This window comes from Camellia sinensis, chromosome 14, assembly GCF_055761805.1.
Source record: "Camellia sinensis isolate YWXY chromosome 14, ASM5576180v1, whole genome shotgun sequence".
Taxonomy (NCBI): domain Eukaryota; kingdom Viridiplantae; phylum Streptophyta; class Magnoliopsida; order Ericales; family Theaceae; genus Camellia; species Camellia sinensis.
The window spans coordinates 11522333-11550147 of record NC_138974.1 but is presented as its reverse complement, the minus strand read 5'-3'; the positions used below and the strand labels follow the sequence as shown (position 1 = coordinate 11550147).

At 38.6% G+C, this 27815-nt stretch overlaps 2 protein-coding genes across 2 annotated transcripts in view; one reads left to right on the top strand and one right to left on the bottom strand.

Annotated features, from left to right (window-relative positions):
• The window catches only part of LOC145807496 (uncharacterized), a 30267-nt gene extending 7863 nt beyond the window's left edge, over positions 1 to 22404 (top strand). The window contains exons 3-12 of the mRNA XM_082905832.1: positions 298 to 375; positions 637 to 752; positions 965 to 1018; positions 1767 to 1854; positions 1997 to 2089; positions 12075 to 12115; positions 12721 to 12774; positions 12865 to 13028; positions 16368 to 16437; positions 21961 to 22404. Coding sequence (XP_082761958.1) covers positions 298 to 375; positions 637 to 752; positions 965 to 1018; positions 1767 to 1854; positions 1997 to 2089; positions 12075 to 12115; positions 12721 to 12774; positions 12865 to 13028; positions 16368 to 16437; positions 21961 to 22086 — 884 coding nt within the window. The 3' untranslated portion in view covers positions 22087 to 22404. The remainder of the gene's footprint in view (positions 1 to 297; positions 376 to 636; positions 753 to 964; positions 1019 to 1766; positions 1855 to 1996; positions 2090 to 12074; positions 12116 to 12720; positions 12775 to 12864; positions 13029 to 16367; positions 16438 to 21960) is intronic.
• Positions 22405 to 22835: 431 nt separating this feature from the next.
• Positions 22836 to 27305, bottom strand: LOC114288370 (uncharacterized). Its single transcript, XM_082905831.1, has 5 exons — positions 26857 to 27305; positions 25866 to 26430; positions 25344 to 25545; positions 24307 to 24789; positions 22836 to 23537 (listed from the first exon to the last, which is right to left on the bottom strand). The coding sequence occupies exons 1-5, from the start codon at positions 27182 to 27184 to the stop codon at positions 23079 to 23081; spliced, it is 2037 nt and encodes a 678-aa protein (XP_082761957.1). The 5' UTR covers positions 27185 to 27305; the 3' UTR covers positions 22836 to 23078.
• Positions 27306 to 27815: the final 510 nt, after the last annotated feature.

Here is a 27815-nt window from a genome sequence, read left to right as displayed (position 1 = left end):
CTATTTCTCTTTATACATTAAATTTCTACAATATATAATTAAAAATAAATAAATGACAATGAGTATGGAATACTATTTTATGGCTTCTTTTATTTAGGCTTACAGAAAGAATTATTTGAAGAATAAATTTTTGTCTGATCTTTGACCTTTTCTTATATGTATATGTAATTGGTGTTTTATAAATGATATATTAGCATACTAACAACCAAAAACTGAAAAAGCTCAAACTAGTGCTATTGGCTTATCAAAGCCAATCAACATGCTTACACTTCTTCTTGTTGTCGGGTACTTGTATAGGTCAATGCAAGGTATTTTCGAACCCTGAAGCTATGGGAAAAATCATCGATGTTGCAACTCTTCTGGGTAGATCTACAGGTTTGTGCACATTTGAGCTGTAATGTTGGTTCTCTTGTTGTGCGTTTGAACGTTACCAAACTTTTAGAGATGGTGTTGCATAAGGTGGTGACATAGCAGTTTATCTTCCCAGCATGTGTTCTGTTTACTATCCTATGTGAACTTAAAAAAGAAGTGCCAGCATACAACTTTGTCTCCATATATCTTGAGCTAGAGTTTGTACATCATAATTTGAGCCTCAGATCACTCTGGAATGATTGCAAGAAATAATTGTTGCAACAGGTTTGGCATTCATTGATTGCTCTGCCAGTTCTGAGACTATTGGAGTGCTAAACCAAGTGGTAGATTTGGGTTGTTGTGTTGTGATGGCCAATAAGAAGCCTCTTACTTCTTCAATGGTAACTAATCCTTTTATGTACTTCTTCCGCACCCTAGTTTGTTAATGGATGCCATTTGATGTTTCTGTTTGTGATCAAGGTAATGATAGTATGTGGTTGCTGTTTGATTGTTTTGCTTACCATGACAAATTGTGGGGAAAAATTTCATATAATATTTCATCTGCTTACATTTCTGTTGTCTGAAGAAAAGTTATTTTTTGTCTGGATTGCAGGAAGATTATGATAAGTTGCTTGCATATCCACGTCGCATTCGACACGAGTCAACTGTGAGTGTGCTTTTTACTTGGTTGGTGCAGATAGAAGTGCTTTTACACCTTGGAACAAACATAAAATATGAATGTGATGGTTGGAGACTATTGTTGTGCAATAGTGAGTGGACAGATGATTATGACTTGCAGATCAAAACTGAAATTTTTGCTAATCTCTTCTTTGTCTTTTAGAGCTAATATTCAAGACTGAAATTGTGATTCAGTTGATGAAATTATACTAAATTGAAATACATTGTTGCATTCTTTCACATATTACTGTGATTACAAACCAGTTAAGATGTATAAAGTCTCTTAATTTAGGTTTAAATATATCAGCTTGTATGCTTTCTGTTTGATGTAGAGATGGGTCTAGCAATATTAGCATTCAACCAGTTTTGACTTATGAATGTCGTCCAGACACTGTTTGTAAGCGGTTTGTAATAAATTGGAAGCGGTTTTGGTGGTACTTGGAAGACACTGTTTGTAATAAATTGGAAACCTCTTAATGGAGTCTTGTTTTTAATATAAACTCTTCTAAATAGTTTTGGCCAATTAGTTGTTTCATCTGGGAAAAACCATTTATCTTGAGTAGATCTTGCTCCCTAAACCTGCTTCTGCTTCTCCTATAACTCTAAAAATTTTATTGTTTCTGGCAGTTATTGTTTATAAAAATTGAGCTTGATAGGATTAATCATTTATAGTCTGCATAATTTCATGCTGTGGCATTTAATAAAAAATAATAATTTCATGCTATGACAACTGGCAGGTTGGTGCTGGCCTCCCTGTTATAGCATCCTTAAATCGTGTACTTTCATCTGGAGATCCCGTGCACCATATAATTGGGAGCTTAAGTGGTATAACATTTATTTTTATTTTTTAATTTTTTTTGAAATGTCTTATTTCTTCTTCATGCTTGCTTGCTTGCATATATCGAACATGCTTCATTTTTTAAGTTGTGATTTTATCATTTTGTTGCATATCCTTGTATGTGAACAGGTACGCTGGGTTATGTAATAAGCGAGGTAGAAGATGGAAAGCCATTCAGCCAAGTTGTCAAATCTGCTAAAAGCCGTGGTTACACTGAACCAGGTTTAATAATTTATAATGTTACCGTTTTAATAAATCAGTTTAGCTGAATTCTAGGATTCTTCTTGGTATAGAAAAGCCATATCTAAATAATTAGTGATATGGGTCCAAATCGTCAATTATAAGGTCCTTTTTACCTTGACTGTTTGTCTATTCCTGTTATTCGTTTCCATTTTTTGTTGAAAAGAAAAAGGCAAGAAAACGAAAACTGTGAGCTTAATTCAAAATTCCTATGGCATTTTATTAGTATTAGATTAATGAATTTATTTGTTTCCTAAACTTTTTGACAGAAAGCATATATTCTGTAAGAATTTTGCATTATACATTACTTTGATATCTATATATGATGCTTGGTCATTTCTTGTTTGTTTGTTTCTTGTAATTTTTGTTCTCTATTGAAGGATTTCTGCTAGCATATATCTTTTTTTGGCCATTAGCTTCTAATTTGTTATAGGAAAGTGAGAGTGACTTCCGATCATTGTACAAATGAATGTGATTTTTTTTTTTTTTTGGAGTTTTCCCTGATTATGGTTGAGGAATTTTATTTTCTATTATTATTTTTAAGGAAAACTCGTCATCTATAGAAAACATGAAATGAACAAAGAGAGTTAACAACTTCATTTTTCAAATAGATGGAACATTCTGTCTGATATAAAGAAAACTTCTTGAATTGTTCCCTGGAATAGTTTTAACAAACGATGGAATATGTGCATACTTAAATTTCATTGGCTACTTTATTTTAGTCTGTATTCTATATTAACAGGATAGAAGAATTCAATATACATGCTACAGTTACAAAATTGATATTTTACATGTTAGGTAAAATAAATTCCAGAGTTTGAAAATTTGTATTTGGATCCAAAATTTATGTGACGGGAGATATATTGGAGAAAGGTGGTTTCTTGCAAATATTTTGTGGTGTTGGTCTGTGCAAAGGAATTAAAAGTGAGCGGGACACTTTTTCTGAGCATATTCAATTTGTGGTAGGGAGTAGGGAACATGTTAGGTTCTAAAGCCATTGTTAGTGGAGGTTTGAAGGATGCGTTTCCTATTGTTGCTTGCATCGCTAGTGATAGGGAGGCCTCAGTCAATGGCTACTGCAGTTGCTTGATGGTCAGGTATTTTGGGATATTGGCCTTCAAAGAGAGCTTAATGATTGAGGATCTCCTTAATCGTCTTGATTAGTTCCGTATTGGATGCTGGTGATTCAGTCAGTTCAATGGCTTAAGTTTTCCTCAGGCCAGTTTTAGGTGAAGTCTTATTACATTACTCTGATGGGTGATAGTGGTCTACCTTCATGTGCAGATGGGTTTGGGATTCTAAGATTCGTGTTGTATGTGCAAGCATGACGAGGAATCAGCGAGTCACTTTCTAATTCATTGTGAGGTGGCGCAGAAATTGTGAGCCTTAATTCTTGGTTTGTTTGTCATAGATTGGGTATTCCCTAGAGAGGTGAGGCAACTTCTTTCTTGGAGGGGAATTTGGGTAGGGAAGGGGAAAAGGAAGTCATGGAATTTGATCCTGTTGGCGTTGATGTGGTTGGTTTGGGTTGAAAGGAACCAACCAAAAAACTTTTGTTGGTAAAGAAGAATAAATTTTGACTATTCAGGGAAAATTGCGTTCTTTTTTATATAGTTGGTTCTCAGGGTTGGTTAACCCGCCCTTGAACTAATTTTTGGATTTTGCAGAGACTTTCAAGTACATTTTGAGGTATAGTGGGTAGAGCTCATGTTTTTTTATTTTGTATATGGGTTGCACCCCCCTTGGTGCCTCATCTTTGTTGAGATTATACTTCTAAAACGAAAGAAATAAAGAAAGAAAGAAAGATCTATCTTTCTTAATACATTCATAAACTGTTTTTTACTTCATGCCATCGTAGTTTCTTGATAATGTAATTTTGGAGAAGAGAAAGAGTTAGGGAATGAGTTAGACTTCATTTCTTTTTATATTGATAATTCTGATCAATTGCAGGCATAATCCGAGCAACTAAAAAAGGAATAATTAAGAATACAATTCATTATTTCCTATTCTACCAATTTCCTATTCTAACACTTCCCCTCAAGTTGGTGTGAAGATATCTCTCATACCCATCTTGTTGAGAATGCCATGAAAGGATTTGTTCCCTAGTCTCTTGGTGAGAACATTAGTTAGTTGGTCCCTAATTTTCACAAATGGAATACATATGGTGCCATTAGTGAGTTTTTCCTTAATGAAATGCCTATCAATCTCCACATGCTTAGTTCTATCATGCTGAACTGGATTATGAGCTATGTTGATTGCGGCCTTGTTGTCACAATATAGTCGCATGGAGTTAGTCTGATGAATTCCCAAGTCTCCCAATAATAGTTTAATTCATAGTAACTCACATACCACCTGAGCCATAACCTTGAATTCTGCCTCAGCACTAGATCGAGCAACCACATTCTGTTTTTTACTTTGCCAGGTGACTAGGTTGCCACCAACAAATGTGCAGTATCCAGAAGTTGATCGTCTGTCAGTGACTGATCCTGCCCAATCTGCATCAATAAATGCTTCCACACTAAGATTGCCATGTTTTGAGAAGTAGAGATCCTTTTCTGGAGAAGACTTCAGGTATCTCAGGATTCTTAAAGTGGGAAGTTCTAGGAGCATGCATAAATTGGCTCACCATGCTCACGACAATGGCAATGTCTGGACGTGAGTGGGATAAGTATATGAGCTTGCCCACTAGTCTCTGGTATCTCCCCCTGTCTACTGGCTCTCCCTCTTGATTCTTACTAAGTTTTTGGCTTGGTTTTAAAGGTGTATCACATGGTCTACCTCCAAGCAGTCCAATTTCCATTAGTAAGTCAAGCACATACTTTCTTTGACATATAAAGATGCCATCCTTGCTCCTAGCTACTTCAATACCCAAGAAATACTTCAAACGACCCAAGTTCTTGATTTCAAACTCCTTGAGTAAGTATTCCTTCAACTGAGGGATCTCCTCAACATCATTCCCTGTCAGAACAATATTATCAATATAAGAGAGATGTGGTCTTACCATGTGGGGAATGTTTCACAAATAAGGTGTGATCAGCTTGAACCCATATTTTAGCATAGTATATGAGCTTGCCCACTAGTATCTGGTATCTCCCCCTGTCTACTAGCTCTCCCTATTGATTCTCACTAAGTTTTTGGCCTGGTTCTAGAGGTGTATCACGTGGTCTACCTCCAAGCAGTCCAATTTCCATTAGCAAGTCAAGCACATACTTTCTTTGACATATAAAGATGCCATCCTTGCTCCTAGCTATTTCAATGCCCAAAAAATACTTCAAACAACCCAAGTCTTTGATTTCAAACTCCTTGGCTAAGTATTCCTTCAATTGAGGGATCTCCTCAATGTCATCCCCTGTCAGAGCAATATCATCAACATAAAGAATGGGAGCTGTAGTCTTACCATGTGGGGAATGTTTCACAAACAAGGTGTGATCAACTTGACTTTGCTTGAACCTATATTTCAGCATAGCTTGAGCAAACCTTTTAAACCAAGCCCTAGGGGACCGCTTTAGTCCGTAAAGTGACTTTCGGAGCCTGCATACTTTACCTTTGTACTTAGCATCTGCCAAACTAGGAGGAATATCCATATAAACCTCTTCTGCTAGGTCTCTATGAAGGAAGGCATTCTTCGTATTAAACTGATGAAGTGGCCAATCCAAATTTGCAGCAAGAGAGAGTAAGGTTGCGTTTGGTAGAGTTTTGTAATTATGATTTGAGAGTATAAGTTGTATTTTGAGTTTGTGAGGTTTGGAATTATGATTTGAGTGTGGAAAATTTGTTTGGTGAGAGTTTTGAAAATAGTTTTGAATTGAGTGGGGAATATTTGATGTGACATTTGATATTTAATACAAAAACTTACAACTCATAACCAAACATAAAACTCAAAATTATTTTAAAGCACATAAAATTTTTTAAAAAATTCAAAAAATATTTTTTTCGAATATATAAAATTAACATATCAATTGCAAAAAAAAAAAAAAAAAAAAAAAAAATATTCCGGTCAACTGACTGGACAACTAGTTAGGCCAAATTTTGAAAAAAAAATTGAAAAACGCGTTCTGTTTGACAGAGTTTTCTGCAGAGTTGTGGAAAATTAATTCCACAACTCTATCCAAACATCTTACTCAAACCATCAAGCCGAAAACTAGTTTGAAAACACAACCAAACAGAGCCTAAGATTCTCAGAGTTCATTTTTGCAACCGGTGCAAATGTCTCCTGGTAATGTACCCCATAAGTTTGAGTGAAGCCCTTAGCAACCAATCTTGCTTTGTATTGTTCTGTGAAACCATCTGTTTTGTGTTTTACCGTGTACACCCACTTACACCCAACTGGATTTTTTCTTCTCGGTAACTCCACTAACTCCCAAGTGCCATTCTTGCTGAGAGTTCTCATTTCTTCCATCATGGCATGTTTCCATTCAGGAATAGAGAGAGCATCCAGAAAAGTGTTAGGTAGACTCACAGAAGACACTTTAGACAGAAAGGCTTTGTATGAGGAAGACAGATTAGAATAAGAGACATGATTGGTAATAGGATGTTGAGTATATGACTTAACTCCCTTCCTATTAGCAATGGGAACATTAAGATCTGAGACATCAGGAATAGGAGTGCTAGAATTAGAATTACCTGGACTCTTAGGAGATGAGGTTGACTCTGGACACTCATCCGGAGAAGAAATTGACAGCAGTGGACGGAGAGTAGGCTCTTGCATCTAGGTGACTTGTTGTCTGTACTTGTCCCTGATATAAACTTTGATGGCTTCCTTTTCCTCAACCACTGCTGGCTCATTATCCTCTATTCGTGGAACAAGAATCTTTTCACACCAAGGCTCCCCCGGAAGGGATGACTGTGATACCGGGGGCGTCGGAAAGTAAGGCTAAGACTCAAAGAAAGTAACATCCATGGAGACAAACCATTTGCGAGTGGGAGGATGATAAAACTTATAACCCTTTTTGGTGGCAAAATGATCTAGAAAAACACATTTAAGAGACTTAGGATCCAATTTACCACGAGTGGGTGAATGATTATGGACAAAGTAAACACAGCCAAAAGTCTTAGGAGGAATGGAGAACCGGGAAAGGATAGACCCGAACAAAACTTGAAGAGGTGTTTGTTTGTGAAGGACTTGAGTAGGAAGACGATTAATCAAATAAGTGGCAGTGAGAACCGCTTCCCCCCCAATAGGATCGAGGAACCCCCATCTCAAAGGATAGACAAGGGGCAACATCAAGAAGATGGCGATTTTTGTGTTCTGCAACATCATTTTGTTGACGGGTATTGGTGCATAAAGTCTAGTGAATAATGCCATGACTGGCGAAGTAAGTGGCAAGACCAGAGTCAATATATTCCCTCCTATTATCAGAACGTAAAATTTTGACAATCGCCCAAAACTGAGTACAAACCATGTTATGGAAGTTTTGAAACACAGAAAAGACTTCATTTTTATCTTTTATCAAATAGACTTAAGTGGCCTTGGAACAATCATCGATGAAGGTAACAAACCATTTTTTGACCGGTTAAAGACACAAAATGAGATGGACCCCATACATCAGAATGAATCAAAGAAAAAGGAACTAAACTTTTATTAGTAAAAGGAGCAAAAGAGGCTCTTTGTTGTTTTCCAAGTGGACAAGACTCGCATTGAAACTCTGATGCATTATTTTTCTCAAAAACAGAAGGAAATAAATGCTTAAGTAATAAAAAAGAGGGATGTCCTAAGCGACAGTGCCACAACCAAATGTCTTCCGTAGTGGATGGTAACTGAATAGATGAATGAGCTAGCTTGTCTGTCTGATCCAGAATGTAGAGCCCATGTTCCTCTCTACCACTGCCAATCCTTTTCCTCGTGATAAGGTCCTGAAAAAGACAATGATCAGAAAAAAACGTCACGCTACAATTTAAGGCACAGGTAATACGACTCAAAGATAAAAGATTAACATTGAAATTGGGCACATGGAGGACAAAAGACAAAGGAAGAGAAGAGGTGGCATGAATTAAATATTTCCTTGACACAGATGAAATGGTACTATCTGTAATACGCACTTTTTCCTGACCTGAGGAGGGGTTATACTCTGAAAATAAATTAGAGGAGCCAGACATATGGTCGGAAATACCAGAATCAATAATTCATGGGCCAGTCGTATGAGAGAGCAATGCATATGGGGAGGAAGCCAAGTTACCTGAATTGGCAAAGGAAGAAGAGGGTGCACCTTGAGCAGAAGTGGAGGCTCAACGATCTAGTAAGTGTCGAAGAGCAATCTCAAAATCCGAGGCAAAGAACCCTAAAACATCAGCAGTTGGGGAGACAACCAAAGATGAAGATGGTGGCTCAACTGTGTCTAAAAGATGTACCTGAGCATTGGTCCCTCAGCCTCTAGATGGACCAGACCTACCCCCTCGAGTACCAAGACGGTTTTCTCAGCCACCAGAAGGAGTCCTATGCAGCTTCCAACAGGTCTCTCGTGTGTGGCGAGGTCGACGATAGTAGTCACAAAAAAGATTATCCTTCTCAGAGGAAGGACGAGAATCATGAGTCACACAGTCGCCATCGCGAGGAGGTGCAAAGACCAAGGCCGAGCAATCAGGAGTGGCAGAGGGAAGCATCGCAGAACGGCGACTGTCCTCATTCTGCACAAAAGCAAAGGCTTCCTGGAGAGAAGGAAGCACATCCATGCCAAGGACTCTGCTCTGCACTGGATCATACTCCACATTTAGGCCTTCTAAGAACTTGAAGGCCCGCTCTTGTGCCACAAACTTTTAGTAACCCACAGAATCAGTGGGATAGATTGGTTTGTAATCCTGAAGATGATCAAGTCGCTTCCGCCCATTGCTAAGGAAGGTAAAATACTGAAGGATAGTCATCTTACCTTGTACCGACCTTTCAATGGAGCGACGTAACTCAGAAGCCTGGGAGAAGTTCCCTTTCCGGAAGTAAGTAGTAGTCACGGCCTCTCAAATATTCTGTGCAGTATCCATAGAGAAATAGCCCTCTCCAATCTCCGGGACCATAGAATGGATCAACCAACCCATAATGAGGGAGTTGGTGATCTCCCACTGATCATAACTCGGGTCCGTGGTGGTGGATGCTTGTATCCTGCCATCAACATAACCCATCTTCCCTCTGCTCTTTAAGAAAATAGTCAGACTTTGCGACTACGCTGGATAGTTCTGACCATTGAATAGAGAGTGGTGATTTTTAGGCCAGGGTTGAGATTATCAGTCATAGTAGAAGGTAGAAGGAAGCTCTCGCTCTTAAGTGGCTGAGAAGTTGTTGACTCACTAGTGAATTCTGCTATGAATATTCTACTAAGGAACCTTCAAACCTAGGGCCAATCACAAACTCGGAAGATAATAGTGGAAGGAAAGGCACAACTCACCCTATGAAAGCATAAAGAAGAAAAGAAAACTATTTTTGTTTTTTTGTTGTTGTTGTTGTTGTTGTTGTTTTATACAGAGATGACAAGAACAGAGACGACTAGTTACATGCGTGAGTCTAGCTGACCAACCAAGGAGCACCGAAGGCCCTAGTCGACCACCTAGGAAGCCACGACGGCCTTAGTCGAACAAGTTAGGGCTATCGACGAGCCTGGGCAATCCTGCGGTGGAAGAGGGAGGCTGCCGACAGGCCCCTAGAAGGCCAGAGGGGCTGTCGACTAGGCCTAAGAGGCTGTCGGGAGGCACAGGGAGGCTGCCGATGGACTGAACAGGAGTGGGAGGTTTGGATTGACTGTAGGGGGCCTGGGTGATAGGCTACAGAAGTCGACTGAGAGAGGTGACTCCTGACAGAGGTATGGGCTAGGGTTTTGGCTCTGATACCATGTAATTTTGGAGAAGAGAAAGTTAGGGAATGCGTTAGACTTCATTCTCTTTTATATTAATAATTATGATCAATTATAGGCATAATTTGAGCAACTAAAAAAGGAATAAATAAGAATACAATTCATTATTTCCTATTCTAACAGACAATTAAAATTTATTTAAGCTACTTTTGGGATTCATTATGTTGGCATTTTGATTTAGCCACAAGAGCAGCATGAGTGTTGTGAGGTTTTGGCAGGTAGTGCAGAACCAATATTTTAGACCTAGTGTCAATTCATATTGGAGATTATTGCATTGAAGAAGAAAAGGCCAGGCAAATTCGTAATCTATTCATCAAAAAGGGATCCAGTCCTTACGGTTTAACTTTTTTTGGTCCATTATTAACAAATAAATTGATGGAAGTATTGCATTTTGGAATGAATTATGGTGCCAGACACTACAATCTTCCCAAAATCTACACCCTGGCACACAATGTATAGTTGTGTATTTGTAGGTTTGCTTTCTGAAATGCTATGTTAAATATAATCATATGTTCGTCTACATGCGCTGAAGTGTTAATAGTTGTCCTTGTTGGTTAGTTTTGTCTACATGGAAAAAGAATAAAATAATTGTGAAGAAAGTTGAGATTTGTATTGGCGACCTTGTAACACATTATAGTTCATTTGGTTCTTCAGCAGCTGTTTTTAGCTGAGAAAGGGCACTTCTCTAAGTGCTCAAAGAGGGGTTGCATGAGTCGATACGTCTTGTCTGAACAAGTGTTCGACATGGCAATCATTGATGTAGACAATACAAGTAAGAAGTTCTTAGATCATATGCATTGTTATCATAACCATGGGACTGTGTTGCAATCTAATGTCACAGCCCTTTGATTGCAGCAGATTGCTATAATGAAGCATTTGAGTCATTTGATAGTTGATCCATAGGAAGATGATTTTCAATTAACACGGTAGTAATTTGTCCTATTAGGGCTCTTCAATAAAATATTGCTATGTATTTGTGTTTCTAGTAGCTTGTGTGTGGAAAAAATTTGAGGCCTTACGTGTTATCCTACTGGGTATGATATGATTTGGGTACTTATTTTCTAGGTTAGCTTTAGTCTATAATTAACCCAAATAAAAAAATGAGAAGCAATTGAGCTCTCTATCTGTGGTTCCCTCTCTTCTTTTTCTTCTCCTTCCTTTCATTTTTCTGCTCTCTTCTCTTTCCATATGTGCATGTGAAAAGGAAAATTCCTTTAAAAATCTTCTTCTTTCCCTACAATTAATGTCCTTTTGAGCCCCATGGTTTGTTTTCCTTTGGGGAATCTTTTTGTGCTATGTTCTGTTTCTGTACTTTGAAGTTTGAATAAAAATCTGAATGACATTGAGGAATCCCTGTCTTATTGTGAAAGTGTCTTGCATAAATCACACCGGAGTGTTACTTTGTAGAATTGCTGAAGCCAACATGTGTTTTTTATTTTAAATTGTGGTGAAGTTCCAGATTTCTTTTTGAAGATACACAGAATAAATGTGTACTTTGCAGTTGATGCATGTAAACATAACTGAAATGCACTTTCCAATTTCAATTTTGTTTATTAGTCGTGTGTTAAAATTAGTTTTGTATGCTTTTGTTTGTGTGTTTTTTATATATATTTTTTAAAAATTTATTGTTGTTAATTTCATGTATGGTTGACAGTTTATAACAGACCAGCTAGATACACATTCGTAAGGATGCACCTTGCTCTAGAAAGAAATAGAAGATTGTAGTTGGATTTACAAAGTGATGTCAGCAGAAATTGAATCACCCTATATATGTTTTGATGTGTGTGTATATATATGTTTTTGCACAAATGCATCAACATATTAGGCCAATATAGGAATTTTGGCCATAATTGATGATGTTATATTAAACTAGGTTTGTTTCATTGAATAGCAGAGCTGTTTCTATACTATGGTTGTTAACGACTTTCATTTACTCCAATGGTATCGTAATGATTTTACTTTACCTGCAGATGCTGCTCAAAAAAGCTAGATTCATTGATGTCATCTAATTACAGTTTGATCGTTGTGTTACTGTATTTAGTTCTGTTCTTCTGTAAGATTGTTCTAGAATTTGAAGACAAATACTTTTGATTAAAGAAATGCTTAATTTGATTTCATATTTATTCTCACAGATCCTCGTGACGATCTCAGTGGGATGGATGTAGCAAGAAAGGTTTGTCGAGCCCCTGCCCTCCTTCCATAAAATCACTTGCATTTAGCTGAGGTGAAACTAATCTCAAGAAAGTATTCTGTTTGAGGATACATCATAAACATATTGTTACTAAATGGTACACATTTGCAGAAGGCTTAGTTCTATTATTAACTTCAATTTTTTGCTAGTGTAATGTGACACCTAGTGTGTTGCACAGATTGGAAGAATTTGATTAGTGACAAGTGTGCGCCAACTGTTATACTACTCAATTTGGAGTAGTTCTGGCTTATAAACAAAAATTATGGTTTGACTGGTATTCTAGCAACTGAGATCTCCTACTTTTTTCCTGTTCGACTTGTGCAAAATATGAAGCAATCTCAATATTGTTCAGAGTGATGATATCCTTGAAGTAGTTGATTTGCAAGTTTAAAGAAACTAATAGTTCTTGTTCAATGGGCAATCCTCTAACTTCAAAACTAATTCAAATTATTTTTATCCTCTTCTGATGAAACCTTGTCACTGATGAAGCAGATAATACAAAACACTATGTAGTTTTATTTGAGATAGTTTTAAGATATGTTGCTTCATGTCATGTATTGATCACTAGTTTTTCTATTTGAAGACAGGCTTTGATCCTTGCTCGACTTCTTGGTCAGCGGATTGACTTGGACAACATAAAGGTTTGGACATTGAGATGATATACTTGTATATCTTCGCTTTCAAATCAAGTATGACCAGATTTATATGTAGTTTCTACTTTAATCTTGTAGGTTGAAAGCTTGTATCCTGAAGAAATGGGACCAAATATAATGCATGTTGAAGATTTTTTGGTCAACGGCCTACCACTTCTTGATAAAGGCATCCAAGAGAGGGTTGAAAAGGCTTCTTCAAATGGCAATGTGCTCCGTTATGTTTGTGTGATTGAGGACTCAAGGTACTTTATATTTCTGTTCCAATCAAGTCTTGGCAGTTTGATATATGGTGAAGTATGTTCTATGAATTGACCTTTAATATGCGGTCTCAAATTTCAATGTGGGAGAGCAAGGATGTTTTTTACCTCCTTATAAAATGACATGAAACCATTATTTGTTCATAATGATTAAGATGTGCAATGACTTGAATGAGCTTAAGATTGACCACTTCTCTCTTTCTTTCTTTTTTTTTCTTTTTTTTGGGGGGGATAAATAATTGAACTTTATTATAAAATTATCAAGATGATGCAAAGAATACCAAAAGATAAACAACCCACATTGGGCCCAACAACCTAACTAGTTAAGTCTTCTACAAAATTTACAAAAACCAAGACATTGGGATCAACTAAGCCCGTAACCCAACTATGCAAGACAAACGAGGGCTTACTCTCTATGCACAAAACTGAATGACAAATATCTTAGAAAACACGCCTATTATGTTCCAACCAAACCAACCACAACAAACAGTGGGAAGTAAGAATCCAAACCTTCCGACGTCTCCTCCCCACCTTAGCCCCACCCCAACTTTGAACCACATCCAACACAGAACCTGGTTGCACCCAAGCCAAACCAAACAGAGCAACAATCGAGCTCCATCACCAAGACACAACCAAACAATGAATGAGCAAATGATCCACTATTTCCGTATCACCACAACACATGCAGCACTGATTTACCAACACATGTTGTCGACGAATTAAGCTATCAATAGTCAGAATGCTACCCGAAGTAGCTGTCCAAACGAAAAAAGCTTACCTTAGACAGAGAACCCGTCGCCCAAATACTCCTCCAAGGGAAGATAGCAACCTCACCACCCATGAGCACACCATAGAACGAAGACACCGAGAAAACCCCTTTAGATCTCGGACAATCCTACACCAAAGAGTCCAACTCATCCCACCCCATCTTCACCACATATAGAAATCCCAGAAGGTCCACGAGCTGGTCCACCTCCGAATTGTGGACATTACGTCACAGATGAACATTCCGAACAAACGATTGCCCTTGCCTAATCCACACCGAAACAATCACCTTCTCCCAATCAGCAGCAATAACATATATTAATGAAAACATACTCGCTAATGATAGCTCCCCACACCACCTGTTATGCCAAAAACGAACCCTATCCCCCACCTCCACTTTAAACCAAACCCTATCCCAAAATTCCTTTTGACCCAACCAAATCTCCTTCCACAAAACCCGTTCATGAGAGTGACCCACCCTATCCGAACACCAACCCCCCCTTATCCAACCCATACTTAACCACCTTCCTCCACAGCCGCTCCTTTTCCTCCACAAAACACCACAACTACTTTTCCAAAAGAGCCGGTTAAACACAACCAACCTTCTCACACCAAACCCCCCCATCTCCTTAGGAGTGCAGATCCTTTCCCAAGCCACTAAATGATAATGAAACCCCTTCCCCCCATCACCCCACTTGGAATTCCGTTGTAGCTTCTCCAACCGCTTTGCAATCGACACAGGAATCACATGCATTGACATAAAATAAGCCAGGATACTAGAAAGGACACTCTTGATCAGCGTAATCCACCCTATTTTAGACAAATATTGCCGCTTCCACCCCGCCAAATGCCATTGCACCCTATTTACCACTCCATCCCACACCATTTTTGCCTTAAAAGTAGCTCCCAATGGAAGCCCCAAATAAAACACCGGTAACATGGCTACCTTACACCCCAGAATAACTGCCAACACTGGAAGTCGACCCACCTCACCCACCAGAATCAATTCCGACTTCCCTAAATTAACTCGAAGCCTTGACACCGCTTCAAAACAAAACAACACACACCTTAAATGACCAATCTGAGCTGCATCCGCATCACAGAGGACAAGCGCATCATCAGCATAAAAGAGATGAGACACCACCAAAGTAGCAGGCCTCGTTCCAAAACCCGACAACAAGCCCCTTTGAACTACTCTAGATAACAACCGACTCAAAGCCTCCACGACCAAAATAAATAATAAAAGAGACAAAGGGTCACCATGTTGCAAATCTCTCTGCTGGCGTCCCATTAACCAAGACCGACATTTGCACAGTGGAGATACAAAAATGAACCCACCGCCTCCACCTCTCCCCAAACCCTATCCTCTATAGCAATACAACAAAAACCTCCAATTCCCGTTATCATAAGCCTTGTCAATATCTAACTTGCAGATAATTCCCTCATTCCCTTTTCAAAGCCGCGAGTCCACACACTCATTAGCCACAAACACAACATTCAGAATTTGACGTTCACCCACAAAGGCATTCTGAGACTTTGACACCACCCTCTCTAGAATGCCCCGAAGCCTATTAGGTAAGACTTTAGCCAACAACTTATAAACACTACCTAGAAGACTAATCAGCCTGAAGTCTCGGATATCCTCCGCCCTTCCCTTTTTAGGGATTAGGGTAATGAAAGTTGCATTAAGGCTCTTCTCAAACTATCCCGTTTGGTGGAACTGCTCAAGCGTAGCCATCACCTCCTCTTTCACCACCCCCCAACACTTCTTGGAGAACATAGTAGAGAAACCATCAAGCCCTGACACCTTATCCCCAGGCATACTCTGCAAAGCACTCCAAACCTCTTCCTCTGTGAATAGTCTCTCCAACATCAAACCATCCGCCTCTGAAATAACATCAAAGGCAATCCCATCCAACCCCAGCCTCCACACCTCCCTCTCATCACGGAATAAATGCTGATAGAAGGCCACAATACCATTTCGGATGTCCTCTTCTGACGATAGAACCTCCCCATCGACACAAATTTTCCCTATTTAGCATTTGCTATCTTGTGAAAGAATTTCGTATTGCGATTCCCATCTCTCAACCACAAGCATCTAGATTTCTTACGGAAGCGAATCTCCTCCATCTGAGCAATCTACCCATATTCCTTCCGTACCTCGTCTCGGCAAGCCAAGTTTGTTTCAAATAGAGCCCCCTCAGCTTTCTTCTCATCCAACTCTTGCATAACTGACAAGATGTTCGCCCTCCGAACCTCCAACCGGCCAAGCACCTCCAGGTTCCAACTCGACAAATCAGATTTTAGGATTCTCAATTTCTGAGCTAGCCGGCAACTAGGCATCCCGACCACACTGTAGCTGTCCCACCATCCACTCACTTTCTCCACAAAGCCCTCTGCTTGTAGCCCTCTACTTGACCACTTCTCTCTTTGTTTTAGTGTGAGCACCATTCCTTGTGTTTGGACGAAACAGAGTCATCTTGTTAAATAAATCTTGATGGTTTAGACATTATTTATACAACTCTTTCCACATGGATGTAAGCCTTACCTCTTTTGTAGGTGTGAAGTTGGCATTCAAGAGCTTCCAAAAAATTCTCCCTTGGGGAGACTAAGAGGAAGTGACAATGTGGTAAGTGCTCTTTACTTCTCCTTTTCCCCTTTCTCTGCCTTTTACTTTAATGTTCTGTTTCATAAAATGATTTTCTTGCTACTTACATATTTAAACTCAGGGGATTACAGACTTGAAATCCTGAGAACAACTGGCGACTCTGTTTCCTGCACGGTGGTTATGGATGAGAATTATGGACATCATGTTTCAGTAGTTCATTTTCTTTAGTATCTTCATATGTACAGTGATTATTTTACTGGTCCAATAATTACAAGAACTGGTAGATTTATATCCACTGCTAATGAGATGATAGTTTAGAAGAATTGGCAAATATATTTGTCTTTTGGGATTTCTTTTGGTGGCCTTGTTGGAAACAACCAGAACAAAATTCTGGTACTGACCTTTGTGCCTGAATTGCATGAGTTGGAAAGAAAGAAACACTAGAAATTATAGTTATTTTTGGTACCAACCTTTGTGCCTGAATAGGCCAATTTCACAAAATTATAGTTATTTAATCTGATTCTCAATTTTTGAACTCATGTCTAATTAAACAATCAACAAGGCAATTGCTATCCTCTGGAAATTTATTGAACTGCGACGATTTTTGGGGATTGATCCCTTCCCAAGACGGATCCAATTGACAAACTGGTTTTGAGACCAATTCTAACTCTATTTCAGAAAAATAATACTCTTTTCCCAAAAATCCTTTTTCATATGCAATTAAGACATGTATGCATGATAATACCTGAGTGGGAATAGACCATAGGTTGAATCCGGTGGGCCGGGCTGACTGAGTGTAATCAATTATCCAATCTACCCATACACAACTAAATATTCCATAAAATTGACAAAAATCACAAAAAATGTCCTACCATATTTGGTGTTTGAGGGGAATTGTAACTGTGTTCAGCATTCTGTACAAGAAATGAGCAGATGATTCACCATTTCTATGCCTAGTAGATCACTTGGCATGCTACATATACATATCTTGTCTATCTTTCTTTTTGCAGCTGTTGCAGCGGAAACTTGTTGCTCTGATAGTAGAGTATAACAGTATGAAATGTGCTTTATCTGCGTGTATTTAACCATTTGGTCAGCTTTATCTTGACTCTGCTTCTCATCCTTGAAGCAATTAAACTCTTTAGTCTTTTCCAGGAGGCAAAAACCTCCTCTTCTGAATTCTTATGCAACTTTGACAAAACTTTCAAAATAGATTCCCATGCTTGGATATTGTACCTACACTTAATCATGGAAATGCTGTAGGAGAATATCAAACCATTTACACTTATTAATTCCTGTTAGAATTAATGTATAGGGAAAGAGAGAGAGAAACAATTATGTATGTATTGATATATTCAGTATATTGATGTTGTATATAATGTTCAGTTGAGCTCTCTCCTTTATAGAGGAGAGGGAAAACAAAAGGAACCTTACAAACCCCAAAGAACCGAAAGTAGAAGCACAAACCAAACAACATTATTAAAAGTACATTATTAAAGGTTTGACAGCTAATGTATATACTAATATATACTAACAGCCCCTCTCAAACTCAAGGATGATAAACATTAACCAACTTGAGTTTGAAAAGAGTAACAAAATAGGAAAATAAACTAAAAATAAAATAGAATAGGAGACACTGTATGGTCGTGTCAGACCGTTGGTGAAGACACTGTATGGTCGTGTCGGACCGTTGTAACAGGACAGTTTACGAGGTCATGCCGGACCGATGTAGAAGCTAACCGGAATCAATGTCGGGACAGTTTACGGGGCCATGCTGGACCAATGTAGAAGCTAACCGGAATCAATGTCGGGATAATTTATGGGGTCATGTCGGACCGTTGTAAAAGCTGATCGGAATCAATGTCGGGACAGTTTACGGGGTCATGCCGGACCAATGTAGAAGTTAACCGGAATCAATGTCGAGACAGTTTATGGGGTCATGTCGGACCGATGTAGATGACACTGTAGGATTGTGTATATAGGCTGCCCAAAAGATATACATGTATATATATCGAGCCCTCAAAAGTCGGGCCCTCAAAAGGCGCGCCCACTGTATCAAAAGCCGTGCCGGACAGAAATCGTCGAGCGGCGAGCCATTAAAAGTTGCGCCGGACACACGGCGATGCACGTGAGTGATAGAGCGTCGTGTCGTCCGCGTCGTCATTGTCTATATAAACCGAGGTGGAGGCTGTGCAAACCAAACAAGTCTGAAACCGCTGAACATCTTCGTTCTGAAACACTCTGCAACCAACCCTTGCTGACATTACCAGTTTGAAATCGCTGCTGCGCGGAAACACTCAACAACCCAAAACATAGCCTCTTCTTCCCGTGGTCTGCTCACTCTCTTTCCAGACCTCAACGAGTTCACAAGAGAGATAACTGGTGCGGTTGCCCTTGAACCTCAACCAAGCGCCCCTGGTTTTGCTCCGTTGACCTTTCCTATGCGGTCTGTGGAGCAAATAATGACAGCGCAATCAGATATTGAGGCCAATCAGTATACATTGAAGTCATGTGTGGAGACCATGACGGCAGTCACAAACTTGTCGCACCGGCTTCAGAGTAGGACAAATGAGGTGCAGCAGTTAAACGCCCAACTGGCTCTGCTCCAGCGCATGTGTAAGGATGCGCGAGCAGAGATATGTGTGCTAAAAGCGGAAAACAAGGAGCTGAAGCGGAAGGCCACTGTTATGTTCCGATTTGAAGGTCCGCCATATGCTGCAGTGGAGGAGCAGGGGGGAGGGAACGGGCTCGACGGCGTGGGAAACACGGAGGCAACACCGTCAAGGGCCGTCTAGGACGGAGGCAAGAAGAAGAGACCGGCGGCAGAGTAGAGTTTTTGTTTGTGATCGGGTTTGATTCCTTTTTTGTTTTTGTTTTCGTTTTTGTTTGTTTGTTTGTTTGTTTTTTTTTTTTTTTTTTTTGTAACTCGCTGGTGAGAACGCGATGGAAGTAGATTCCTGAGATGAATAAAACAAGGTTTGGTGTGCAAAGCTATATGGTATGAATAGAATTTGAAAAAGATTAAAAATAATGTGAAAGAAAAATAAATAAAGAAATAATAAGAATATATTTGAAATGAAAACGAAAGATTGGGGAAATAAGGAAAGTGGTTCACGTGGTTTCGGGGCCCACGGTTTTGTTAAATCTAGGAATGGTGTTTGTGGTGGTTGTGGTTGGTGGTTTTGGTTTGTTTTTTTTTTTTTTTTTTTTGGGAATGGAAAAGGGAAGATAAAATAAAATAAATAAAGGTAAAGTGGGGATAGTGGGAATTATGAGGAGGTTGCAGGAAGAATACAATCTATTATATATATATATAATAGATGGTCATAGGCAATTCGGTGGGTGGGCAAACAATGATGAAAGATAGATGGTTGGAAGTTGAAAGAGTAAACAAATATGAAGATATGATGAGGGGTGGGTGGCACAAGTTGGATTGATATATTTTATGATTGTTTTGCATGGTCTCACCTGAACACCACTCACCCATCTGACCCCAAAAGAGAGAGAGAGAGAGACCCGAGATGGGTTTGATATATTTTATTATTGTTTTGCATGGTCTCACCTGACAAAAATGATGAAAGCTATGCAAAACCTGCGCTTGAAACAGAAGTGGTGTATTGAGAGAACCGCGAGAAAAGACGAGAAAATGGAAATAATAAACGCATCAAAACAGTTTCCATTAGATGTGATGATCATCAGTCAGAGATTGCAAGGCCGGTGGTGCTTGTGGATTCGCAAGAGGCCGCAGTCCGAATGGTCCCCCACCTGTAATGCACTCTCTTTCATGATGTTAATAGTGAGGGCTCCATGTTTAGAGAGTCGGTGGTGTTGTGACCAACTGGGCTTTAAGTATTTCATTGAACAATATTCCTACAGTCCTAGGGCCTCAGACTTCATCCAAGGAAGTTCATAATCACCAAATGGAGCACCAAATTGCAGAGAACAAAGTCTGCAAAAGCACGTTCTGGTGGCAAATCCTTGAATTCCTTGTTTTCTTTGTTCACTTGGATACGGAGACAAACAGCAAGAACTGCTGTCCCTACACAAGAAAGAACTCCCGAGAGAAAAGAGTTGAATGGGAAGGATCCAACAATAGCCATGTAAACTACCTGAATCAGAGCAGTGAAGACCGCAAACATCACGTACAGATCGATGATCTTGAGGTTTGTGGGAGTGGCTGCATAAGCAGAACGGAGCGAGTGGAACAGTGCTTGAGCACTGTGATGGAAGTCATGCAGAAACAGTTGAGAGATGAGAGGTCCGCCCGCACAGTTGAGAGATGAGAGGTCCGGCGGGCGGCCAAGGCGAGGCTGCCGCCCGCCGGTGAAGCGAAAATACTAGGTTCTCAACCTTACTCTGATACCATGTAAGAGAATTACAGAGAGAATAAATTGTATGTATTATGATTGATTTTAAGTGTGGTGAGAAAATAATAATTATTATTATTATAAAATAAATAAAAAGGTGCTAGAGATGTGGTGAGGCTCCCATGCTTCCTGTTGGTGTCGGCAGGTTCTTGATCCCACTTTTTCTTAGACCACTTGTTTGACGAAGGGAATGAGTGGAGTTTGTTGAGGTGGACAACACTTGTTCTTTGGATAGTCTCAGGCACATAGAGAGAGAGAGAGGTGGGAGGAGCTTGAGCCGGCGTTGCTTGAGGCCGAGATAATTGCGGCGGAACTTCGCCGGAGTGAGATCAAAGAACTTGGTGACACCGTGTACGGCGGAGGGATTGAGAATCTGAGTGCAGAGCCAGCCGGTGGCCATGTCGAGGTCGCTCTGCATGAGGAGCTTCCCAACAGAGTGGGATGGATCGGAGCATTTCGGACCATGGTGAAACCATGGTGGTGCTCAGGTTCACTGAATGGAATCTTGGAGGGTCATAAGGATGTGTCCATGACTTCGGTGATTGAGTCGGAGGATGGAAGCTTGACCAAGGGAGCTTATGTTACACCAAGCCTGAGAGCAGGAGCAGAAAGACCTGCTGGTGGGGGGTCCGACATGAGGAGACCATAGTGGCACCGATTGTGGCCGTTGTTGGCCGTTGTTGGGAGGTGCAGCTGAGCTGTCCATACTCACCGGCGGCGGAAGTGGCCGCGGAGTACCGAAATTGGGAGGTATGGCAGACATGTTATGTGCTTAGTTTTCTCATCGTCCGGCGGGCGGCCAAGGCGAGACTGCCGCCCGCCGGTGAAGCGAAATTACTAGGTTGTTAACCTAGCTCTGATACCATGTTAGAATTAATGTATAGGGAAAGAGAGAGAGAAACAATTATGTATGTATTGATATATTCAGTATATTGATGTTGTATATAATATTCAGTTGAGCTCTCTCCTTTATAGAGGAGGGAAAACAAAAGGAACCTTACAAACCCCAAAGAACCGAAAGTAGAAGCACAAACCAAACAACATTATTAAAGATACATTATTAAAGGTTTGACAGCTAATGTATATACTAATATATACTAACAATTCCTTCCTGTGCTTTAGAGTTGGTTGTGATTTACATGTGAAATTTAAGTATTTCTTTTCAATGTAAGTGCAGTTGGAGATATCAAGCCGGTGTTACAATCAACAACCACTTGTTATTCAAGGTGCTGGAGCAGGCAATGATACTACAGCAGCTGGAGTCCTTGCTGATATTCTTGATATTCAAGATCTATTTGTCTGACAATAAATTTTCATGTATTAGTCCGAATAAACTCGAACAGCCAAAAATGCAAGATATATGGCTTATCAAGGTAACAAAAAGGTACTGGATTTTGGAAAACATTGGGTTGATGTTATTGTACTGAGAAACTCCTGGATTTTGTTTGTGTGCAAAATGAGTATGTGTGAGTATATTGAATATTTTGGAGATAAAAAAGTATGCGGACTTTAGTCCTCGTTGAATATTTTGGAGATACGTTGATGTTATTTCTGTCAACCTGTTCAGTTGTAAACTCTGGTAAGTTTTTTAATAACTGAGAATTGTTAAGAAACTTCTAAATTGACGTTCTTAATTTTGAGTCTGAGTAGACACACACCATTAAATATGATGTCATGGAGATGTTGCTAGTGTATAGATGATTTAGAAATGTGGTAGCTTTATTCAGATAAATAAATCTGAAGAATGACAAAACATTTCGTAGGATAAACTGGTCTCGTCTCCCTGGTTTCTATTTTATATTAGGGCAGAGCAAAGTCCCTTGTGGATAAAATTTGCTAGTACTGATTTTGTTATGGAAAGGTCCATTACATTAGCGTTCAGTAATGACATGGTGTACATGTTTCTTATCAGAGGTTTTTGTTCATTGGTGGACCCATTGTGTTTGAGTAACGAAGCATAGACTTGGAATGTCCGAAATATAACCACGTACTTGAAATCTCTTCGCATGTGTTAAATGAAATAAAATTAAATACTAAGAAAATTAACTGATATGAATTCAAAGTAGCTTTTAATGCATACACTAGTGAAATTAGCTTAATTGGAACAAAGATGAAAACCACTCTGGATTCAACATACAACTGGCGATTGTACAACACAACCAACAGTGAATAACTCTCACACACTTTGGATTCAACATACAACTAGCGATTGTACAACACAACCAACAGTGAATAACTCTCACACACCGTATATTGACATAGACATTACTTGGAAATGAAAGTTACCATATTTGGCTAAACTCGAAAGTGTACAAGGTTAAGATCAATATCTTTGGGAACCTTACGAGGTGGTGGAAACTTTGGGAGGGAATGTGCGATTTTCTTAGCAGTCTCCAAGTAAGACACATACTTGTCTATCAATTCAACTGTCTTTGGATCAATATTGCTGCCGACTTTGTTACTCTTTTTCTCATCAAAATCTTCAAAGTTGGCTGCTGCTGCTGCTTGCAAAGCATGAGTGATTAGTGAGTTGCTAAACGCAGGCTTGCTTTGTTTTATGGCTGCAATCTCTTTGACTGAGTTTTTCTTCATAGTCCAAGCGCCTGTCTTCCAGTTGAAGTCGTAGAGGGGAAGGAATCTCTGGCCGTACATAGCTATGAATTCAAGGGCTGCAAGAATGAATTCAAACTCCTCTATTGCTATGAAGTAAGCCAAGTTAATTCTTGTCCATCCGGGCTTCACTCCATTGTATCCCTGTCAACATCATACATTATTATTTTCTCCATTTTCTTCCTTCTGAAGTCTATGTTTTTTGAAATGTGAATCGTTCTAGTTTGAGGAATGGGAACATAGGTCATATGCTATAAAATATCAATACTATAGGGGTAGACTTGCTATTAGAACTTAAGATAGTAGTAAATATGTGAGCATTTTTCTTTCAATAATTAGATGTCTTGTAGAATAAAATTTATTTTTATTAAAATTAATAAAACACAATTTTAGGAGCATTATAGCCCTCCTTTTTTCTATACTTTTTCCTTCCAAAACTCTACTCTTCCTAGATTTTAATTCACATGATTTGATTTGATTTTTGTTCCTCCTAAGGAGATCTTTTAAGAAAAAGCATAGGCAAAAAAAAATTGGGAATCGTTTAAGATTTGTTAAATTCATCATTTTTTTGGGGAAATAAATTGTGTTTTTTCCGGGTAACGATGGTTTCATTATATCTGCTGTTGGGGTTTGTATCCATACATACATGTGTAATTAATCAGGTTAATATATTTATTATATCAAAACCACTAGTTAATAATTAATACTAATCATCAGGTAGGTAGTTTAGAGCATAGGATCCTTTGTTCTCCAATCCTTTTACTCCTTATCCCTAAACACTCACATCATCTGTTAGATTATGTCTCGAGATTCTTGCACCTTAAGATTTCACATAATTCAATAGTTGTAAATGTTTTGGAATAGGAGATGGGAAAATCTGGAGACTGGGAATCCTTGGTCGTTGGTTAGTTACCTTTTGAATGGCAGCTTTGAAGGCGAGTGAGTGAGGCTGATCGACATGTAGAAGATGGTGGCCATAGGGTCCAGCACAAGCGCAACCGCCTCGTGCCTGTATCCCAAACAGGTCGTTGAATAGCTTTGCAACAAAAGGCCCGTGCAACGGCTTATCTCTCATGTTCCCAGCTTCTCTCCACATATAAATTCCTCCTCCTCCGTCAACTCTTGTGTTGTCATTTCTAGAATAATTTGAAGTGGAGAACACAAGGAAGGACAAGATGGCTTGCCTTTCGACACTGGTATTTCCTAATACCCATATGTTTGGATTTGAAAGAAGCCTGTCTAGTGCTCTCTCTATGAGCTTGTGTTCCTGTTGTTTGATCACTTCATAGCCTATGTACTCTTTAACCCAGAATGCCATTGCTGCCCTTATTTTCTGGATTATTGGTGGAGTTCCCGCGTCTTCTCTCTCTTCCACGTCGTTATAATACAGTGTGTCCTGCATTCGTTTGAATTTGAGTATATACATGTATACAAGGTAAATCTTAAGGTTTGAAGAAAATAAATAAGCCCTACAAATTTGTCATAATTACGCTCAGCTCTCTAAAGATTTTAATTTGTTGAACACTCAAACCTCATTTTCGTTGAAAATTCGTTAATTGCATAGATGAAAAATGATTTTGTCATATAAATGTATTTGGTATAATTATGTCAAAAGGGTAGGATTTGCTGAAATTTCTTTAAACCTCAAGGGAGGTTAATGTAATTTACCCCCCACACACACACATATATATATATATATATATGTACTAAAGGTAAGGTGTTACTCACACGTGTGTGAAATTTAAAATAACAATTATTTGAAATAATTGAATAACTAAGAAAGTTATTTGAAGCAGATGGATCTGTAAGAATTGAAACAGTTTAAAATAATTATTATGTTTGGAATATTTTAAGAAAAGTAAAACACGTGACAGTCTTCATTCAATTTTGTGTAGACTTTATATAGTAGTATAGATGGTATAAATATGTAAAATTGACTTTTTTGTGTACCTTCTCATTGAATCCATTGACAAAACTGACAGTTCCGCCACCACAAGTTGAAGGGGGACAGGTGCCGAGCTGATAGAGGACCTTGCTCATGAGGAGAATTCCAGGAGTAGAGGGGCCTCCCGCAAATTTGTGTGGACTTAGGAAAATTGCATCATACCCATCTATATCTCCAGATCTCATATCTATCTCTACATAAGGACCACTTCATATACACACACATATATATGTATAGGGTTATTTTTGAAATTTTATATGAAATCTAAACAAAATCAAATGATCAAATACGTTTATTCAAAGCATGCATTTTAATCCTAAAATTTTATTACATTATTTTTGCTAAAATTTTGAATACACCATTGTTTGTGTTATTGATTTTGAACGGGTATTGATTACTAAAACTACAGTATAAAAAATTGCATACTTGAGGATCAAAATGAGAAAATTAAAAGATTGAAAACTAAATTGTAACGAATCACATAAAATTAACAGTACAAATGATCAAAGCAAGCGCAATTCATATACCTTGCAGCGAAATCAAAGCAAGCGAAAGCGCCATATCGATGAAGAAGAGTAGCGAGGGCACGGGTGTCGGAGTAAATCCCGGTGACATTACTACAAGCCGAGAAAGAACCCAACATAGGGCGATTGGTGTGTCGGTAATTCTCAAGTTGTAGTTTCAGAGCTTTCATGTCTATCAACCCAGTTTCATCCAAACCAATCTCAACAACTTGTGCTAGACTTTGGCGCCAAGACAGCAAGTTTGAATGGTGCTCATATGGACCCACAAAAACTACCCATCTTTCTTCATTAACCCTACTCCTGATCTTATTCCTAAGCTTAGTGATCTTTTCATCCTCGTCCTCGGTCTCGGCCTCCATTGATGCTAATATTTTGTCTCTCATGATGGATGGAACTGAAATTCCCATGACCTCTTGGAGGCGTTTGATGGCTGCAGTTGTACCAGATCCAACAAAGAGGAGGGCATCTTCTTCTTTCCCACCAAGGCAGCTTTTCACATACTTACTAGCTTCATGCACCATTTTTGTGGTTTGGTGCCCCACATAACTGTCACTTGTATGTGTATTTCCTGTATCATAATAATTCACAAGTCAAAATTATATATATATATAGTTATGATTCTTAAATTATGTGTTCCGTATTATTTTGGTTCAACAAGTTTTTAATTTTGTCAATTTCATATCTAAAGTATTTAATTCGTTAACAAAATTATAATAAAATATCCGTATCATGTTTAAAGTATAAGTTTTATGTTAGTTTAGTCTTTAAACATTAATAAAAAAAATCAAACATAACTTTACGGTGTTAAAGGGATAAAAATTGACAAATTGAAACTTGGCGACTGAAATGAAACATAACGCATACTTAAACACCATAAGATTATTATTATTTTATAAAATTGACATAAAATGCATACCTTATTAAGAATCATGAGTTTACTTCATTGTTTACACATATAAGAAATTAAGTTAGAAGTTATATAGTTTAAATTTACCATAAACCGGGAGAACATTGGCAATGATGTAGTTCTCAATATAGAGAAGGCTCCGGCCAGAGGCCGTGTAGTCGGCATAAGTGAGGCGGCGTTTCCCAAACGGCGTCTCAAACTCCAAATCGCTTCCGATCACTTGTGACCTCAACCATGCCAGTTTCTTCTCCGGAGAGCCATTAGGCAAGCCCGTCTCTAGCATTCTAAGCGAATCCAATCGACAATTCGTATCCTCCAAATCATGACCACCAATTTTCGTAGTACCCTTGACAAGGAAGCCTTTTTGGCCATGCTGTGGCTCCATCTCTTTGATCATGGGTTGCTTTAACTCCATTATGTGGTTTGAGAAAAAAGAGAATGTTTGGTGTTGTGATGAGCTAGAGAGTCCTAGTATTTATAGATGTTTTGAGGGTTATGAAAAAGATTGATGAATGGTGTAATAAATCAACTGAAAATATGTGAGAATGGTTATTTTTTTAATTTTAAAAACCAGTAAACGCCGTGAACAGAAGGCACATCCAAGCTGTACAAGTAGTAATACCTATCCAACCGTTGTGCCCAAGTCCTCGTTTGCAATTTCATGCAAATTTCATCTCTTCACAAGGAAAAACCTTCTCCTTGCGCGTTTGAATCGTTGATTTCCATAGAATTTTTTTTTTATTTTTTATTTTTAAAAGAGATGTAGAAAAAATTTAACATATATTTCATTTACACTTTTCTCAATTTTTTTTTTTGTTTCTTTTCAAATTCTTATTTAAATTCATGATTCAAATATAATCTATAGGCCCATCACGGATCCTATTTTGATAATTCAAATAGTTCATTTCATAAGACCCTTCGTATATCTCATCTTTGGAAAGAATTAGGTTGATTCAATAAATTTAATTTTTTTATTTTTTATTTTATAGCATTTGTTTCAAAAAATATAAATGATTTATTTAAAAAAATACATTTATCATCTAATT